Source organism: Vipera berus, assembly GCF_964194415.1.
Source record: "Vipera berus genome assembly, chromosome: 12".
NCBI lineage: Eukaryota > Metazoa > Chordata > Lepidosauria > Squamata > Viperidae > Vipera > Vipera berus.
The window spans coordinates 17,519,846-17,539,710 of NC_138215.1; the positions used below are offsets into that span (position 1 = coordinate 17,519,846).

Here is a 19,865-nt window from a genome sequence, read left to right on the forward strand (position 1 = left end):
ACATTTTTCCCAATAGTGGCAGAGGAATGAAATATATATATATGTGTGTGTGTGTGTGTGTGTGTAAATTTTTAAAATACATTATTGGATTTGTATACTGCCCTATTCCCGTAGGACTCAGGGCGGTTTACAAGGCAGTTAAAACCATGAATACAAAAAATTAAAAACAATTAAAACAAATTAAATTCAAGCCCCAATAGTAAATCTAAAACCCAGTTAAATTAACAATCCCACAGTCTGGACCAAACAGATCGAAGAGCCAAGTTTTCAGGTCCCGGAGAAATGAGCGAAGGTCGGGGGCAGTCCTAAGTTCCGTGGGTAGTTGGTTCCATAGGGCAGGCGCGCCCACAGAGAACGCCCTTCCCCTGGGAATAACCCGCCGGCATTCATTAACCGGCGGTACCCTATATGTACCTTGAGTCTGAATACATTTACAATGACATTCACAAAAAAGGGGGAAGTCAATGGGGCACAGTACATTGCTTAGCGACCGTTTGAAGTTATGACGGACCCCACAAAAGGTACTTACGACTCGGCTTGCAGTTCTCATTACGCCTCCCCCCCCCAGTGATGTGATTATATTTTTGGGCGTTTGGCAACTGGCTCTTATTTACAGCCATTTGTAGCATTCTGTGGACACACAACCAGAATTTTGGGCGATTTTTGACATTTGGGCACATTTTCTTTTTTGCTTTCTGGCAAAAAGCAAAAAAACAAAAAACAAAAACGCCCATTGGATAAAATGGATTTGCTTCAGCGCCACAAAAAGTTCACAAAATCGGGTGCAGCTGCATGACGACCCATTTAACCACAATGACTTACCACCGTAATTCCAGGCTCAATTATGGTTTTAAGTCAAGAGTTACCTATGTACATTATTAAGGTTTCCCAGCGTTCATCCCATTTTGTCACATTCAAAAGGCTAATCTGAACATTTCAGTTCCGTTATTAAGTTATATGTTAATCTTGCCCTTCCTCTCTGGGACGTAAACCCACTTGCTTTACTCTTTACACAGCTCTCATGTAATTTACAACCACTGAAGTCTTAACCTACCAAGTGGGAATTACTGAGCACAGATTTGGATCTGAATTTCTGCCCCTAAGCCTTGCACCTGCACTGGCTTTTGCCAAGCTCCTGGCAGATTCTGGATTTTATTTATGTAAATAACTCATGTGGCTGACCCTCTCATATTAGGCACTGTCTTTATGCTGTACTGCAAAAAAAAAAAGGGTGGGGGATGAACAATTGAAATCCATCTTCCTGAGATCCAAAGACCTCATGCTAATATAGCAAGCCAGAAATGCTAGAAGCTCAGTTTTCTTAATCAAAGTTCAGTTTAAAAAAAACAAACATTGTTTCTGGTTGTTTATTAAGGGCCACGTTAAGGCTTCAGCAAGATATACCTCGGCATTTTGCCCAGATTTATTGCCACTTGTTCTGCCTATTACGTTTAAGATGTCTGCAGCGGTTATACGGTAGGCTCTCCTTTCCCGTCCTTACCCCCAGCCTTCACCGTTAGAGGAGACAAAACTGCCTCACATTTGAGAATCCCCTTGCCAACAAGAGACCTTTGAAAGTAGCAACCGCAAAAGAAAAAAAAGAGAAGAAATTAGCATTATCCAGCGAAGGAAATACTTCTCTTGACATTTCGACAGCAGCCTTGGTCACTTTAATGAGCCTAAGAGGAGAACCCTTGCCTCGCCTATTAATAGGCTGGTACATCTTTGGAATCTATGGAAGTATTTTTTATTTTAGTAGTTTATTTTTATTTAGTAGAAAATTTAAAGGGTAAATTACATTGGTCTTCCAAACAAGTAGAAGGTTGGGTTTTGCTATGTCGGGAATGTGAAGAAATAATTTTTATTTTATTTTTTTAACTTCTGCCTGGCCGATAAGATTTTGAAAAGAATCCCTATATCCCACCCTGGAATAAACAGGCACCAACAAACAACATCCCGTTTAGAAATTAGAGCAAATTAAATGGACTTAATTTGTTAAAAAAATTAAATAAACTTGGCTTTCTCGCTCCGTCCAAAAAGGGTCCCTTCCTACCTAACCATTGCGTTATAAACATTCCTGTGGCAATAAATCCCAAGTTCTGGGTAGCATTTATATTTTCGCCCCTTTGGGTTCCTGATCTAGTCTGAATTCCAGCCCCTACCTGCTTGGTTTGACGGATGGAGTGATCTCTTTATTCAGGGGTTAATGAGGATGGATTTCTGAATACAGGAGTCCTTCGGCAGATATGGCGTCCCCGAGGCCCACAGTCCGCAGAGGGCTTTTACACACCAGCACGGGGGTGTAGTGGAAAGAAATGGCGTTCCGATGCCATACCGAGATGGGCTCCTTCGGGTTTAAGGAGACGCTGGAGGCCCCCTCCATCTTGGAAGTGGCAAACTCCAGTGGTGCCTTCAGGAAGACTTTGCTGGCGTCGATGGTCTGGGTGGCACAAGCTTGGGTCCCCGCCACCCTGGCTCCAGCAGCCACCGCGGCCACCTGGTTGCCCCAATACCCATCCACGGTAACCAGGAGGTGGTAGGCTAAAGTATGGAAGTGGATCCGGGTGAGATCCGAAACCTGGGCTGAAGTCCTCCCATGTTCTTTCAAGATCCAGAAAATGATGTCACTGACAACAGCCACATCTGGAACGCCATTCCAGGAAGTTAAGTTGGAGTGAGGTCCCGAGGCTGCCTGGCTGAGGAACAGCAGCTCTTGCTCGTTCAAGCCGATGGAGTTCACGAGAGGGAAGATCTGCTAACAGACAGACCAAGTGATAGGTTGGCATTGGAGGAGTCCCAACGTCTAAAGATGAAGGTAGGGGTGTCCAACCTTGGACTTCAGCTTCCAGAATTCAGGTGTGGCTGGCTGGGGGATTCTGGGAGTTGAAGCCCACAAGTCTTAAAAGTGTCCAAGGATGGACACTCCTGAATTAAGGCATGAGATATACTGGAAATTAAAGCATAACTTTGGATCAAGCATGCCAAAAGACAGCCGGAGATCCTTGCCATCTGATAGAATGGACTTTTGGCCTGTGCAGTCTGTGGTGATCTGCCTTTTGGTAGACCTTGGATCTTGACCTGTGACCATGCTGGTTCCCAACTCATAATATGTAAAGCAGGCGGGTTGTAATCTCCAGCCAAGGTCTTCCCTTCCCATTAAATAACTCTGCCTTTGTCTATAGCATCCCAGATACTTTAAATTCATCTCACAACTTCCATCTCTTCTGAAGGTGAGAAGAGATCCACCAATTGTGATTTACCTGGTGAATTATTTCTCTCATGAGGTATGGGTCGGTCATACCGGCTAATTCCAGATGGATCGGGACGTCCGTGGGAATGTCAGAAATGGAAGTTACGGCCTACAGAAACACACACACACACACACACCAAAAAATTCAGATTAGGTGAAGCAAAGGCAAATAGGAAGATAGCAGAGGGAGACCACCCAACGGAGTCAACTTCTTTCCGACTGAAGGGCTGTTGCGTCAATGAGTGGTTGGTGAACCTCCAAGCATATCTCTTTGCAGGGCAAAAGAAAGTCTTTGATTCATCTTCCTAGACCATCATGCTGGATGCCCACTCCCATCATTACTGCTAAGCTTGTAAGCCGCCCTGAGTCTTCGGAGAAGGGCGGGATATAAATGGAATTAAAATAAATAAAAAATAAAAATCATCCCCAGCACTACCACCAGGAGATGCTCCAAGCTGGAGGATAATGGATTAGAGCAGGAGTTGGCAAGCTTTATCTATAAAGGACCAGATCCTGTCCTCCTTCCATCTTTGCGGGCATGGCTGACAGATCTGTGGGCCAAGGAGCAAGGCAGCCAATGGACAGCATTGGTGCACCAGCAGGGAGGCTGCTGATAGACCACTATCCAGGAGGCCCTCCCCTCACCCTAGGAGCTTGCTTGAGGTCAGGCTTGACCATCTGACCATATTCTAACTCGTGTGTGGACCATACAAACACCGGGTGGCCCACATTTTGCCTGCAAACTTTGGTTTGTCAACCTCAGCATTGCAGCATACCTCATTCCCAGCATCCTGACCATGAAGCTCCATCTCTAGTCTTTTTAAGTGGCAAAAACACTTCTGGGGAAATTTTGAAACGAGAAACCAAAGCATTTGGGATCCTACCTCTCGGATCCTCTTCTGGCATAGTTCTCTGGTCTGTCCTTCCATCATATGGAATCCTGAAAGCACCACCAGGTCTGGCTGGAATTCCTCCAGGCTGGATACAAATACTTCTAGCATGTTCATGGCCCCGTTGGACAAGTCATGGGAGAAGATGAATCGGTTGGCGTTGGGGGCTCTCAGCTCTCCCCACTCTTCGCCTGATAAGCACACACAAGAGACACACACCACAACACAAAAGCCCATCATTACACGGAATCTTTGCAGACACATCTTGCTTTTGGGACAGTTCTTAACAGTTTCTCCTGAACTTCGGTTATCAGGAAAGGCATAAACACTCTCTGCGGAAAGCCTGCCATTAGGCCACTCGTAGTTTTGGAAGTTCTGCTAGTCAAGTAACTTACAGGCCCGTAATGGGAGCCTGTACATTATGGCTGTAAGCTATGATGGTCATTTGACCAACTCAATAATATGATTTTTCTGGCAGCGGTCATAAAGCAAGCACTGCAGCCATTAAGCAAACACCACACTCATTAAGGGAATAATAGTTGTAAACGTCTTTTTTTTTGTGTGCAAAAACACCGTAGATCTCAATCACGTGAACATGCAGTCAGGTTTTCTGTGCTTTCTCTTTTTTAAAGCAGAGCTATGCATATTTCCACTACTGGACCTTTCAGGCCTGGGTGGATTCAAAATATTGCAGGCTGCAAAACGTTAATGTGGCAGATCAAAGTCCGGAGGAAAGAACAAGTCTCACCAATCCATTTCATCGCCAAACCTTTCACCTTGGGCAGACTGCTACTGAGCATGCTCACTGCTTGCCTCTCATTCTCTGTTTTGACCCCACCGAACCAAGCTCAAAAGGAAACCCGTGACAGATTGCAATCCGTTACCAGTGACAGGGATGCGTTCCCACATGGGCAACTGGGCAGTGCATCTTAAAAACTTCTGCAATGTTGACAAATATGGGGGCGGGCGGTGTATTATTATTATTATTTTTACTATTTCTGCATTTGGGTATTGCTCTATTAGACTTCAATGTAATCGATCGGAGTTCTGTGAGGACCATGTTGCAAATCTGAACCTAAGATATAATGGTTATATATATATGTGTGTGTGTGTGTGTGTGTGTTTGTGTGTGTGTGTGTTTTCTGAGGTTTTCGCGGGTGTTTGTATGTGGATCTTTGGTCATTCGGGTTTTTCCCCGCGTAGGATTGAAGCTGTAGCTTACAGCCATATATATAATATATATAATAGTCGTTTACACTACCCTACCAATTGCCTTTCGGATCTTCAAATGGCACATACCTGCTTGGTATTCCAAAATAAGATGATATTCATCTAATTCTTGCAGGGATTCTGGAGGGACGATTACATTCTCGTCAAGCAACTCGTGAAGTTTAGGCCCAATCGGGCCACAAAGTAGAACCTACAAGTAAACAGACCGATAATAACTTCTTCTCAGATTGGCTAGGTTCTTAATGAATTTTCCGATTTGGATCCCGATCCGGATTTAAGAGGCGTAGGATACGCCGGCAAAACATTTTCCTATTGATAAAATTAAAAGCAGGATATGAAAGTCGATCATTGCATGCCTGCCAAGTCAAGTTTGTTCATGTGCGCCCTTGATTCTTTTGCTGTGCTGTTGCTTGAGATCTAAATGCAGTGAGCAGACGGGCGTCATTTGTGAATGTTGTCAGCCTCATTATGATATACAAACACCGGAGGGACAACACAATTTACAGTTACAGGCGGAGAATAAAGCTTACCTTTAAGCCAGGATGAGATGCAATTTTCTGGCCAATGAGAGCAGCATTTCCTCCAACATACAACTGCAAGAGAGTAAGAAGTCATTGGACCCACTTTCCAGTGAAGGGACACCGTTAAGCCTTTTGCCAATACTGTCATAATACAAGAGGGAGATAGGTGGCATTTTTAAAAAACCAGCCAATTACGCTGAAGCATAAGGTTTCATGGGTCAATGCCATTTTCCAACGCTGCAGATTTCTGCACTGGCAATTTTATAAGAACATAAAATTGAAGAGAGAGAGAGGGGGCAAAAAGAGGATGGTGAGAACAGACAAGATTGCTTGCGAAGTTCTCTTTATTACGGATTTTATTCTCTTTATTCAAGCTTTCGGTTCCTTGACATATTTGCCGACTCTTGCAGCCTTGACTTGCTTTCCATTTTATTTTAGCTCTTTCATCTGCTGGGCATATTCTTTTGATGAGGAACAGAATGCCAACTCAATTAAAGAAAATGACAACTAATCTTGATAAGCGACACTCCACACACACACCCCACCAGAACCAGCACATTTCCTGCTCGCAGAAACACATTCTGAGCATCAGATATCCGGCTAATTCCAGTCGGCTACCGTCTCTCCCAAAATAAGTGCAAGTGAGATAAACTTGTGGGCTTGTTTGTATAGAACCAGGAAAAATGGACACACACACACACACACACACACACACACACACACACACACACACGTTCCTTGAGCTCTCAAAACATCTGCTAAACACAAGTGTGACAAAACAAAGAATCTTAAAGCCATTAATCAAGTCCTAAATTAAAAGTGAGATCTGAGCATTGGTAAAATAAGCTGTCAACTCACAGTGGATTTACAGCTTCTGGTGCAGCTGGCAGCCAAGAACTAGCATGACTTTGCAGAAATTTACATAGCTGTAAATTTCAGAAGATTCACTATCAACCTGTAGTTATTTAAGAAACACTGGCTTAAGGGAGCCTTGGAACATGTTCGTATATTTATTTATTTATTTATTTATTTGTTTTTATAAACCGCCCTTCTCCCGAGGGACTCGGGGCGGTGTACAGAATAAGGTGGGCATACAGAATGAACAATAGTGAAGAAAAACAATAGTAAAATACAAACTGGGACCCCAATTAGAGCTATCAGGCCAGGCCCGACTGCTGGAACAGGTGAGTTTTTAATTCGCGTCGGAAGGTGCGGAGGTCGGGGGCCATCCGGATATGCTTTGGATCCTTAGCATCCCTGCTTGGGGTCCAAATCTCGCACGCCTCCGGAAGAGGCCTCGGACTCCTGATACCAACTGAGTCACGAGGACCTCCTTCTCAAGCGAAAAGCCCACCTGGGCGCCAGGATAGCTGGCCGCCGTTTGTGCGATGCGGTGGAAGGCGTCTGCGTCACTGAAGAACCGCTCCGCAGCAGCCCCCTGCCCCATGAAATGGAGGAAGGCTTCTTCCAGATCAGCAGCAGAACGCAAGACAGAGTGGTCTTTCCTGCCCTCGCCGCGGAAGCCGAGGGCCTGCAGCAGCTTCGCCCCGGACAGGATCACATCTATGCAGGCGTTGACCCTGAAGAGCAAACGAAGAAGGGAGAGAGACCACCTCAGGTATCAAGGCTCTGCGTGAAACCCTCCAATTTGCACACGGGGCCTTCTGCCTCGGAAGGGATGGCAATTCCGCTTTGGAAAAACGAAGACCAGGCCTTCCCCTCCACCCAACAGTTACGGTAGGGTAGGGTAGGGTAGGGTAAGGGTAGGGTAAGGTAGGGTAGGGTAGGGTAAGGTAGGGTAGAGTAGAATAGAATAGAATAGAATAGAATAGAATAGAATAGAATAGAATAGAATAGAATAGAATAGAATAGAATAGAATAGAATAGAATAGAATAGAATAGAATAGAATAGAATAACTTTATTGTCACTTTGAATGTACACTAATCGGCACACATTAAAATGAAATTTTCCCCATGATGGAAACAGACCACATCCCTTGTACCCCCAAAGCAGGCACCCATGGATGGATTCTGCCTGGCAGACCCATCCCTGCAAAAACGCCCAGTTGGGACGCTTCCTCTCTGTAAAGTTTCTGAGACACAGGTGGTCCTCAACTTATAGCAGTTTGCTTAGTGACCGTTCAAAGTTACAATGGCACAAAGTGATTCATGACCGTTTTTCACACTTAAAAGACCCTTGTAGCATCCCTGCAGTCATGTGATCAAAATCTGGACGCTTGGCAATCGGCACATATTTACAACTATTGCAGTGTCCCGGGATCACGTGATCCCCTTTTCGTGACCTTCTGACAAGCAAAGTCATGGGGGGGGAGGCGTCCTTAAATTTAGGCCTCCTTCAATTCTACATCACCCAAATGAGCGGTCGATCCATTCTTACCCCACAGCAACTCTGCCCCACTGCTTGGCTGGCTGGGTGATGAGGGCGTCCCACGCCTCCGCCATGCTGCTCTCCAAGGACCCCGGATCCCCCCGAAGTTGGTACAGGAAGGAGCCCGAGAGATGCCCCCACAGGGAATCCTGCAAGGTGGGGTCCAGCCAGAAGACATAACCCGTGGTCAAGGCCAGCAGAGCCACAGCCAGGGCCTTGTGCCACATGGCGAAGTCCCGCGCCAAGGCTGAGGACGGACCAGGGTTAGACGGAGAGGCTCTCAAAGGCAGGTAGCCGTCAAAGGGGCTTCAGGGGTCACCATCCATCTGGGAACAGATCCCACTCTGGAGAGGAAGAATTGGACACGAGTCAGTAGAGTTTGCACAGAGGAAGCTGCCCACAAGCCTACTTGAGGGTGGGTCATTTGCCCCTTTTGTGGCGGGGGGGGGGGAGAATTCCAGAATTCCAGTTGTGGCTTCCTTGGGTGCCTTGGCAACTTCAAAAGGGAGAGAGACTCCGAGGAATGGCCTGGTGGAATTTTTTTTTTTTTAAAGAAAAGTTCAAAGAATAAAGATCGATGGCCTGTATAAAATTTAAGGGTAACTATTGTTATTATTACTCTTATTATTAATTGTATTAGCTTTGGTACCTCTGCCATACATAGAAACGCAAAGTGTGGCTTTGTGAGTGGCTTTGTGAATGGATGTTACCGTAGTATTATTCACTTTGGGAGGGGGAGGGGGGTTGAGAGGTAGGCGGATGATGGGGTTTTTTTAGTCTTTAAGCATCTGGATTGTGCCACATCTGGAGGTCCCACCGGTTGGGGACGATGGAGAGGCAGAAAAGCCCATCCCCAGGGTGAGCGAGGGTCCAATTGTGCCGGCTGGGCATGAGGGTCCAGCCTCTCCGGGACAGGGAAAGAGGCTGTGGTGGCTGGGGATGATGGGAGCTGCAGGAAAGGAAGGAGCCTGAGACGATGGGGGCTGTAGTCCAGCATAGCTGGAGGGAGGGAAGAGGAGCAAGTGGGCTGGGGATGATGGGAGCCGCAGCTTCACAAGCCCGGAAAGCGATGGGGAAAGGAAGAGGTCGAGATGATGGGGGCTACCTGAGAGCAAGGGGAGCGTGGTGACTGGGGATGATGGGCGTTAGAGTCCCATCGACCTGGAGGGCCCTGAAAGATGTTCATCAGCTGGGAACCACGGGGTGGCCCAAGCCCATTTGGAGACGACCAGGAGGAAGGCATCGAGAGGGTAGGGGACGATGGGCTCTGGAGTACTACTCGGGGCCCACCAGGGGATCCTCCCCCCCCCCGCCCGGCTGCTGCCATCAGGCACCCCAGATTTCTGCCGCCCTCCGCCGAGAGACCCGGGGAGTCCGGGCAGGAGCGGAGCCGGCGAGCATTACCGTCCTTGGCCGCCTCCGGCCGGGCTCTCCGCAGCCGCCACGTCCCGCCAGGAGCGTCCGCTACGCCGTTTCCGTCCCTCGGGCGCGCCGCCCCACGCACGCCGCCGTAAGTCTCGCTAGGGAATAAGCGGAGCTCTCTAACGGAAGCGGCGTACCGGGCTTCCCACGCTGCCTCTCGAGGGCGCAGAGCCCTTTCCAGAATGCGGCAACGGAAGCGTAAAGGGCACGGCCTGCGCAGGCCTTGGAGCGGAACATACCAACGTTCCGCAAAAAAACGGGGGTGGATGGGCAAACGAATACGAAAGAAAGACCGGAATCGTGCGGGAAGCCGATAGGACGCCCCGAATATAAAAGGAAGCCCCGCCTTTTTCGGAAGAAACCATTGGGAAGCAGTGGCGGGGGGAGAAATATAAAGGAGGCGGCGCCGCTTTTATGATGTTTCCCTTCTTGCCAGCCTGCATTCGCGACGTAGCTTTGATCTCTCGGTCCAAAGGGGCGAGATTTAACACGTGTATCCATCACGCCTTTGCTAACGTTGCATCTCATTCAGCAAAGGCAGCGGAAGAAGTTCAGAATCAGCGAAATTGAGCAGCTGAATGAAGCAGCTTAGTGGGAAGATCAATATTTGCACCATCATGTATTCCTGAGTTGCGTTTGCTTTGGGCATCGTCCAGTCGCGGGCAGTTTAAAACGTTCTTATGTTTCGTTTCGTGTGTTTTTTTAAAAAAATCAGGGATTATAAACCACCTGCCTTGCCAGGAGCAACCCATCTGCTACTTGGACCTCAGTTCCCATCATCCTTGCCGAGATGGCCACCCCAGTTGCTTAGGGCAAAATGGGTTTTAGCGCTGAACGAGAACCAGAGCTCAGGGTGAGGGTTCTTGTCCAAAATCTCTGGAGGTTGAAAACCCTTTGTCCCTTTTCAGCTCAAAAGCCAAAACCTGCATCTGGATTGCATCGATATTAGAAATAAGATTTGACCGTATTTGGGGCTGCATCCTTCGCTTCCCATGCAGAGAATTGAGTGTCTCAGATTCTAGCAAGTCCTCTGACACATCTCTAACCCCAAAAATCAGGTCATATTTGAGTCAAATCTCAAACTTCCTTTCCCCCAACTATTAAATAATATTCCAGAGTTATGCAACTTAGATAATTCAGACACCTTTGCCTGCTCTGTACAGATAGTCCTTGTCTCAACAGCTATTTGTTATCAGCCTTTTGAAGTTACAGTGGCACTTGAAAAAGGGACTTGCAACCGATTCTCACACTTAATGCTCGTCGTAGCATCGCAGTCACGTGAATTTGGAATTTGGATGCATGGCAACTGGCATGTACTTGTGACAGTTGCAGCGTCCTGAGGTCAGGTGATTCCCACGTGTGATCTTTCCAACTGGCTTCCAGCAAGAAATTCCATGGGGAAAGCTGGATTTGCTTAAAAGACTGCATAATTCACTTAGCAAACTGAAGTGAGAACAATTAACCCGTGGAACAACAGGCCTTCAGAAGCTGTGATTACTTCACTGCTAGACGTGTTTAAGAAGAGATTGTGGACAGCCACTTGTTTGAGAAATGGCATCTGGAGGGTGGACTAGAAGACCTCCAAGGTCCCTTCCAGCTCTGTTCTCATTGATTTGCTTAACAAATGCTGCAAAAAAAGGTGGTAAAATCAGATTCATCTTATTTAACTATCACCTTGTTTAGCAATGATTTCTAAGATGGCGGCGCCTGGAATGGCTGTGGCTGCATTGGCTCTTGAAAATTTGTTCTGCCAGCAGCAAGATCTGACTGCTGGCCCAGTGATGGATTCTACTGCAAATCAGGGCTGTTTCCAGAGGAGGCAGAGGAGGAGAGGACCTGGAGCTTATGGAGCGAAGGAACTGGATGAGGCTGTCGGCAGGCCCAGAGGAAGAGAGAGAGGCTTTCGGAGGAGTTGGTGGCGGCGGCAGCAGCGTGCTCCAGGGGCGAAAAGAAGCAAGGCCTCTTTAAGGAAAGGGTGGAAGAGTCAGCATCAGAAAAAGGAAAGAAGGCGAGGTTGTCAGAATACAAGCTAACTTGAGGGCTAATCCACATGGAGCCCCATTTCCATCTGTCCTGTTTGCCATCGTTCACTCCCTAGAGACTAAAATGGACAACGTGAAATTTGAGTGGGCCACGAACAAGGAGTATATTTCGGAGGTGGTGACCCTTTGAGAGCTCTATGCAATGAAATTTCATTTTGATGTATGCCGATTGGTGTACATTCAAAGTGACAATAAAGTTATCATCATCAATGGAAATTCTCTTTTGGTTATAGTCTAGAACAGGGGTAGGCAAGCTCGGCTCTTTTATGACTCATGGACTTCAACTCCCAGAATTCCTCAGGAATTCTGGGAGTTGAAGTCCATGAGTCATAAAAGAGCCGAAGCTTGCCTACCCCTGGTCTAGAACTTACCTGCATACATATTAGCATTCATAAAATAAATTGTGGCTTATAAATAACCTCATTGCAATAAAAAGGTGGTTTCTCCCCCCCCCCAATTGTAGAACTGTCTGTGGTCCAGTTGGGGGTTTTACATTTGCAAAGATCAGCTGTTCAAAAAGCTTCACCTCTCCTTTGCCTTTTGCAAAACCTTGCTTTTCGGTGCAAGCCTTTCCTCTTGTGAGGCTTTTCTACTTGGGGCTTGAATTGTTGTGTTTGTTCTTTAAAGCTGTAAAGAAAAATGAAGCAAAAAAAGCACGTTAAGAAATATCCCTGTGCTTTTTTTTTTATTAGCTATTGGTTTCTCGTCCTGCCTTTTCAGCTCCTGAAAATCAAAGATATATAACATCTGGGAAGCAAAATTGCCCTGGAGAAACTCTTAATAAAGCTCACAATCTTTTTTCGTGTAAGCTACGGTAAATTTCACTGAAGTGGCAAAGATAGAGAACCGGGTCCCTAAACAAGCAAACCAGGCATTTTATCCGGTGGCTGCAAAACAGAGCGCCTTCAACTCCTTTCTTGCATAACTGTTGTGTCCCCCATATATACAGGTGACAGATCAGTGACAAGAGTAGAGGCTTACCTACCCATCACCACCAGTGCAGGGGAATTTACGGCTGTTGCAAATCAGGCTGGCTGGAAATTTCTTGGATCAGCCCAAAGACTCAAAAGGCAACCTTGTCTTACCGTGGCCAAGGGAAAACTACACGCAGATGTGAAGACCAACACCTCTGGATATCAGGTGCTACAAGATTCTGGACAGGTTACATTGGGTAAAAGAATATGGGTAATCCCCTGACTTGCAACCGTAGGTTGAGCAATCCTTTGACGTTACAACAGCACTGAAAAAAAGAGACTTTTGACGGGTCCCTGCATTGATGACCATTGCAGCATCCCCACGATCGTGTGATCAAAATGCAGCTGCTTGACAACTGGCATGTATTTTTACAATGGTTGCAGCATCCTCAGGTCACATGACCCCTGTATATGACCTTCCCAGTTGGCCTCCAACAAGCAGAGTCAATGGAGGAAACCAGATTCAGAATAACAGAGTCGGAAGGGACCTCGGAGGTCTTCTACTCCAACTCCCTGCCCAAGCAGGAGACCCCAGACATTCTGGACAGTCTCTTCTTAAAAAGCCTCCAGTGATGGAGCACCCATGACGTCTGAAGGCAAGCCGTTCCACTGGTTGATTGTCCTCACTGTCAGGACGTTTCTCCTTAGTTCTAGGTTGCTTCTCTTCTTGTTTTGCCTTCAGGTGCTTTGGAGAATAGGTTGACCCCCCTCTTCTTTGGGGTTACCCCTGAGATATTGGAAGGATGCTATCATGTCACCCCCGGTCCTTCTTTTCACTAGACAATTCCAGCAACCGTTCTTCATATGTTTTTGCTTAATGAGTGCATGGTTCAATTAAACAACAGCAGGGATTTGCTTAGCTGTGGCAAAAATGGTTGTAGAATCAGGCTGTGACTCACTCAACAGCCAGCTTGCAAAGCCAAAGGAATTCTGTTGTAGTCGTAAGATGAGGACTGTCTGCATCGTGCGCTGACTCCCAGGAATTTCATTGCTGGCCTCGGCTGAACAGAGGAAAGCACCAGCCAGAGGAAAGCGGTGCCAAGTTATTTTATTTGAATTGCCAGATTAATTTTCACTTGTCACCTAAACAGGATACACAACCCTCCTTTTGCAAATGGGCTGTCAGCTGCAAAGAATAACTCTTTCCTTGGCTCCCCACTGAGCTGCTAATTATAGAGCGAAGTGTTAATGGCAGAGTCCGTCCAACAGCTACAGCTGTAAAATGCATGACAGTTTCCCAGTCACTCATATCACACACACACACACATGACAAGGTGTGCTACCTTTTTTTTGTGTCAACGAATGCAATAAGCCACTGAACCTTTGTTGTCAATGTTAGGACGGAACTTAAAGCGAGCTTTTCAGCCAACGAACTGGAATCGCACTTGGTCTGGAAGGGCTGGTCATCCCATTGCGGACCAGTGGACAAATCCTTTCAAACCTTTCCCCTTATCAATCAAAAGACTTTCCTTGTGGATGCTGGCTGTCTGGAATAGCCTCCCCCAAATCCACATGGCTTTTGTTGAAAAAAAAATCTTCATCAGGGTCCAGTCCAAGCCGGGAATAAACAACATGGAGACTGCTTTAGAAAGAAGGTTGTAGTTTATTGAAGAAGAGAGCCAGACAGAAAGATGGCTCTGGAAGGGGGGAAAAAAGGGACCACATGGAGCAGAGTGGTGGGCTTTTATCCCTTCTGGGGCTCTTGAGGTTGTCTCCTGTTCCTGTTTGAGACTTTGTATTTCCTGTGTCATGTACTTTGACCTGGGTCTGAGTATGCCCTTTTGGCATTGGTGGGTTAATCCTATCATCTCCTGTCTTAGAGTTTGGGTGGGGTATGTAGATTTTAAGGGTCTTTGTCTTCCTAATCTCTTCAGCTTCTAGCTGGAAGGCTCCAACCTTCCTGAAGGGATTATTACATCTGCATTTCTAAAAGCTGGTTTCTGCAGAGTTGTCTAGCTTTGTGTGTGTGTGTGTGTGTGTGTGTGTGTGTGAGGGGGGCCAGTTTCTGCCTTTTTAAAGATTTTCTCCATTATTCCTTTGGGGAAATATATTTAATACTATATATATATGTGTATGTGTGTATGTAGGTCTTGGCGTATTTGGGTCTTTTCCCATGTAAGATTGAGAGTGTCTTGGCGACGTTTCGGCGAGGTCCCACTCGTCATCTTCAGGCTGGTGTCTTCGGCTTCGTGCTTGTGCGAGTAGGACCTCGCCGAAACGTCGCCAAGACACTCTCAATCTTACACGGGAAAAGACCCAAATACGCCAAGACCTACATACCTGTACCCATGAAAATCTATGAAAACAAATATATATCTATATCTATATCTATATCTATATCTATATCTATATCTATATCTATATCTATATCTATATCTATATCTATATCTATATCTATATCTATCTATATCTATATCTATATCTATATCTATATCTATATCTATATCTATCTATCTATCTCTATCTATCTATCTATCTATCTATCTATCTATCTATCTATCTATCTATCTCTATCTATCTATCTATCATCTATCTATCTATCTATCTATCTATCTATCTATCTATCTATCTATCTATCTATCTATAATTAAATAATATATTTAATATTTCCCAAAACATTTCTTTCTCTGGATTCTTCCCACACTTTCACCCTGAGGGCTTCCAAGAGTCTTTAAAAATCTGGCTCTTCTCCCAAGCCCTGAGAGAATTAGGGTGCTACTGAGACCCCTTGGCTTATATTTTATCTACTTGTTGGAATTTACCCTGTATGGACATCATGGTTTCTTCGGTCTATTATGGTTTCCTATTCCTTTACAATGTAGATGCTTTTGAGTCCTCTGTTCAGCCTCCATCTGCTTCTTCTCAGATATGCTTCCTTCAGCTAATTTCTCTGGTGTAAGCTGAAGATCAGCCTGGCCAAGCTCTCTACATTAGCTGCATTCAACCTTGGCAACTTTAAGGCCCGTAGACCTCAACTCCCAGAATTCCCCAGCCAGCAGGGCTATCTGGGGAATTCTGAGAACTGAAGTCCACAGTTCTTAAAGTGGCGATGTTTGGACACCCCTGCTCTAATGTCTGGATCTGTTAGGTGTGTAAGCGAGCTATAGGAAAAAAAAGTGGATCTGGGAAGTGTGTCGCTGTAAGCCGTTTGGTGGATTGTCTCAGACTATTTTGGATTTGGGACAATCCTATGACGTCGAGACACCATTCCCCACCACCAGGTCAGAGCTGAAGAAGCTTCTCGGATGGGAAGCGAAACGTCTTCAAGAAAAAAAACAAGGAAATCCAGTTGCCTCGTGAAAAAAGCACCTTTGGGTCTGTGAAATCTAGCTTTCTTCTTGAAAGCGTTGCCTAATGAGATCAACAAAACATCTTTGGAGGGTTGTTTAATTCTCCTTATACAGGTCTGAGGAAACCCAGGGGCTCGCGGAAGGAAGTTTCTGCCTGCATAAAGCAACCAACGTGTTTATGGCGTGTTTAGAACATGGATGGGAAGTAAAGGTTCTTGAAGAGTCCATGTGTTCAGACAGCCGGGGGCTCCCGCAGAGTGTCGGGCAAACGCTAGAGGGCGCTCTGCCCTTTCCCTTTCCGACACCCTTTCTGCTATTCCTGGCATGGCAAATCCTGTTTTTCTAACAGATTTATGACCACATTACATATTTCACAGATTAGTAACGGCACACAACATGAAACAGGCAATATCCAGCAGAAAATAGGAGTGAAGGATTCGTCATGAAGCTCAGTAAATTGAAAAAAACGATGGTGATGGGTCACAGGGGTGGGGGTGGGGGTGGCAGGAAGAGAGGGGATCCCTGGTGCTCTCTGAGCTGGCTGGTTTTCTTGCAGACGTTTCATGACCCAACTAGGTAACATCATCAGTGATAGAAAGGAGAGGAGGAGGAGGAGGACTGTGGGGTCCTGGGTGCCCTCTGAGATTTTGGTTGATTTCTTGCAGATGTTTCATGACCCAACTAGGAAACATCATCAGTGCTAGAAGGGAGATGGGGTTTGTGGAGTGAAGGAAAAGGGAGGAGGAGGAGGAGGAGGAGGAGGAGGAGGAGGAGGAGGAGGAGGAGGAGGAGGAGGAGGAGGAGAATTTTGGGATCCTTAATGTTTTCTGAGCTTGGTGAGCCAAAGTCCAATCTCTTTAAGGCTGTTGAGTGTGGCCAAAATGTAAAGCCCAACTTCTTACATTTTGATGATCTGATGCTGATATTCGTAAGTGACGGAGGAAGCTTAAATTGGTAGGATCCACCAGTCTGATGATTAATCTGGATTTTGGCCTGGCTGTGAAGTCCTTGATTGCTGGGCTGTTGATTCTTCAGAACAAGGGATGACATTCGCAAGAGGGAAACTATTTTCTTTTCGTTTCTTTCTTTATTCTCCCATCTCCTCCTCCTTCTGCAGTCTCAACTGGAATTTGAAAACACCCTGAAAATTATACCTTCCCTTGTATCTCCTCCTCACACAGTGCCAACCCCTTAAGTGAGGGATAAGGATCAATGGGGTCCTTTGACAGCCCTGATTAATTAAAACCCACCCTCCGCTGGGGGAATTGATTCATGTCACTCTCCAAGCAGCCTCTGCTGTGCATTATAAACCAATGGCTCCCTCCAATGAGAAGGGGGAGATGGTTGACACATGAAAAAAAAGCAAATTAATTAGGAATCTAAAGAATTCCCATCTGAGAGACTGGCAAATGCAGACAAGGACACAATCTGCAAGTGCCAAAATTGTAAACAACAACAACAACAACAACCAAAGGCACATTTGAGCCCTATGTTAGGAGTGGATGATGGGATGATATCCCTCCCTGTGAAGTCTTTAGTGTTCTCTGGGCTTAGTTGTTTTCTTGCAGACGTTTCATGACCCAACTAGGTAACATCATCAGTGCTAGAAGCGTGTGGGGTTTGCTCTCTGTTTATGTACTAGTGGTTTGCCCTGTCAGTGTGGATGTGAATAGTTCTTAGTAGTTCCTTGATTAGGTTGTTGTTTACCATTTGATTGTTTGTCTGAATTGGTAGCTCCTTGATTGAGATATTGGGGTAGAACTTATTTTGTGTGTGTGAATTGGATCCATACACACACAGACACACACACACAGACACAGACATACACACACACACACACACTCTTCAGCAGGCACTGGTACATATTGCCAGGGACTGCCACTTGCCAGTTTTTCCATTTTTGCCATTTGTTTGAAAGCTGCCCTGTGGATTCTGCAAAAGGGAAGGAAATTTTTTTTTTAAAAAAAAAAATGTGTCGGACAGATGGGAGGACTCTGTTCCCCAAGACTTTCAGCTTGCTTCCCGATTTAATTCTGCTTCTGCAAAATCAGAGGAAGCAAACTGGAGAATAATTAAATACACACACATGCGTGCACACAGGCACACACACACAGAATCTACACAGTGCTAGGCAACCTAGCTAGGAATAGCCTCCCAGACATTTGTCAAAAAGGAGAAAGAAAAAAAATATAGAAAATCCAATCCATACTGGGAGAATGGCAGATCACTCACCCACCTTTTAGCCTTTTCTGACAGCCCAGATGCCAGAAGTCTTCTGCACAGCCATCAAGGGAGCTTGCTAGCCTCCCTCCATCTTCCTAACAGCCTGTGTGCCTCCTCTGAACCCCCCTCAAGACAAATGAATCTGTCTTGGCTTGGAGAAGAGACACTACAGCAGTTTGGCGTTAAAGGGAGATCAAGTCTCTCCTCTTTACAGGCCAGAAGCCTTGCAAGAAAGAGAGAGAGACGTCAGGAGTTGCATTCTGAGAAGGTGCAGAGGGCGAGAGATGGTCAAGGTGAGAAGCAAGACATCCATAAGAACACCAAACATCCTCCTTGTCTTGGCTGAGGCCAGCTCCCCATTGAAGGCAGAGCGAGTTGGTGGCCTTCCATGGTAGTGAATGTTGGAGATAGCAGCAAGGAATTAATTGAGAGGCCTGTTAACCAGGAAGCCAGTTCGGAATTAATAATAATAATAAATAATAATAATAATAATAATAATAATAATAATAATAATAATAATAAAAAATAATAAAGAAGAAGAAGAAGAAGAAGAAGAAGAAGAAGAAGAAGAAGAAGAAGAAGAAGAAGAAGAAGAAGAAGAAGAAGAAGAAGAAGAAGAAGAAGAAGTTGGAAGGGATCTTGGAGGTCATCTAGTCCAACCCCCTGCTCAGGCAGGAAACCCTATACCATTTCAGGCAAATGGCTGTCCAGTCTGCTCTTAAAAACTTCCAGTGTTGGAGTATTCACCGCTTCTGGAGGCAGGTTGTCCCCCTGATTAATTGTTCTAACTGTCAGGAAGTTTCTCCTTAGTTCTAGGTTGCTTCTCTCCTTGACTAGTTTCCATCCGTTGCTTCTTGTCCTGCTTTCAGGTGCTTTGGAGAATAGCTTGGCTCCTTCTTCTTTGGGGCAGCCCCTGAGATATTGGGACACTGCTATCATGTCACCCCTCACCCTTCTCTTCATTAAACTACACATACCCAATTCCAGCAGCCGTTCCCTATATGTTTTAGCCTCCAGCCCCCTAATCATCTTTGTTGCTCTTCTCTGTACCCTTTCTAGAGTCTCAACATCTTATTTTAATTCCTAATTTCTAATTCCTAAGCTAGGCTGTCAGATTTCAGCTTTAGGACAGTTCGCCACGGCCAACTCATTGCAGCCAACTTTCTGTGGTAGAACTCACCACAGAACAAGAGTTACAATAATATCAAAGAAATGGAAGAGAATCATGGAAGAAAGGATGCGCACTTGAAGTATCGCATCCAGTTTTGGTCGCCATGATATTAAAAAAGATGTTGAGACTCAGAAAAGAGGGCAGAGAAGAGCAACAAAGAGGATCAGGGGACCGGAGGCTAAAACATATGAAGAACGATGGCTGGAATTGGGTATGTCTAGTTTAATGAAGAGAAGGACGAGGGGGGGACATGATAGCCGTCTTCCAGTATCTCAGGGGCTGCCCCAAAGAAGAGGGAGTCAAGCTATTCTCCAAAGCACCTGAAGGCAGGGCAAGAAGCAACGGATGGAAACTAGTCAAGGAGAGAAGCAACCTAGAACTAAGGAGAAACTTCCTGACAGTCAGAACAATTAACCTGTGGAACAACCTGCCTCCAGAAGCTGTGAATGCTCCGACACTGGAG

At 45.8% G+C, this 19,865-nt stretch overlaps 2 protein-coding genes across 10 annotated transcripts in view; one reads left to right on the top strand and one right to left on the bottom strand.

Moving 5' to 3' along the window:
- BBS4 (Bardet-Biedl syndrome 4) overlaps positions 1 to 5,711 on the top strand; it is a 44,803-nt gene extending 39,092 nt beyond the window's left edge. For 3 of the 4 annotated variants that reach the window (XR_014027643.1, XR_014027646.1, XM_081337060.1), the window contains one exon: positions 5,486 to 5,711. Coding sequence is in view for 1 of the 4 variants with exons in the window: in XM_081337060.1 (XP_081193186.1) it covers positions 5,486 to 5,535 (50 nt within the window). In the remaining 3 variants the exon portion in view is untranslated. Of the gene's footprint in view, positions 1 to 2,609; positions 2,816 to 5,485 lie in introns of all 4 variants that reach the window. The other variant, XR_014027642.1, reaches the window with a different exon arrangement.
- ADPGK (ADP dependent glucokinase) lies at positions 49 to 9,795 on the bottom strand. 6 transcript variants are annotated; one of them, XM_081337073.1, is made up of 9 exons: positions 9,685 to 9,795; positions 8,290 to 8,624; positions 7,246 to 7,471; positions 5,901 to 5,963; positions 5,440 to 5,560; positions 4,135 to 4,331; positions 3,261 to 3,359; positions 2,163 to 2,755; positions 49 to 1,569 (listed from the first exon to the last, which is right to left on the bottom strand). In XM_081337073.1, the coding sequence occupies exons 2-8, from the start codon at positions 8,505 to 8,507 to the stop codon at positions 2,204 to 2,206; spliced, it is 1,476 nt and encodes a 491-aa protein (XP_081193199.1). In that variant the 5' UTR covers positions 8,508 to 8,624; positions 9,685 to 9,795; the 3' UTR covers positions 49 to 1,569; positions 2,163 to 2,203. The 6 variants fall into 6 exon arrangements, with proteins under 6 accessions (XP_081193199.1, XP_081193200.1, XP_081193196.1 ...); XM_081337074.1 differs by having other exon boundaries at positions 49 to 2,752; XM_081337070.1 differs by having other exon boundaries at positions 49 to 2,755.
- Between the last annotated feature and the right edge of the window lie 10,070 nt (positions 9,796 to 19,865).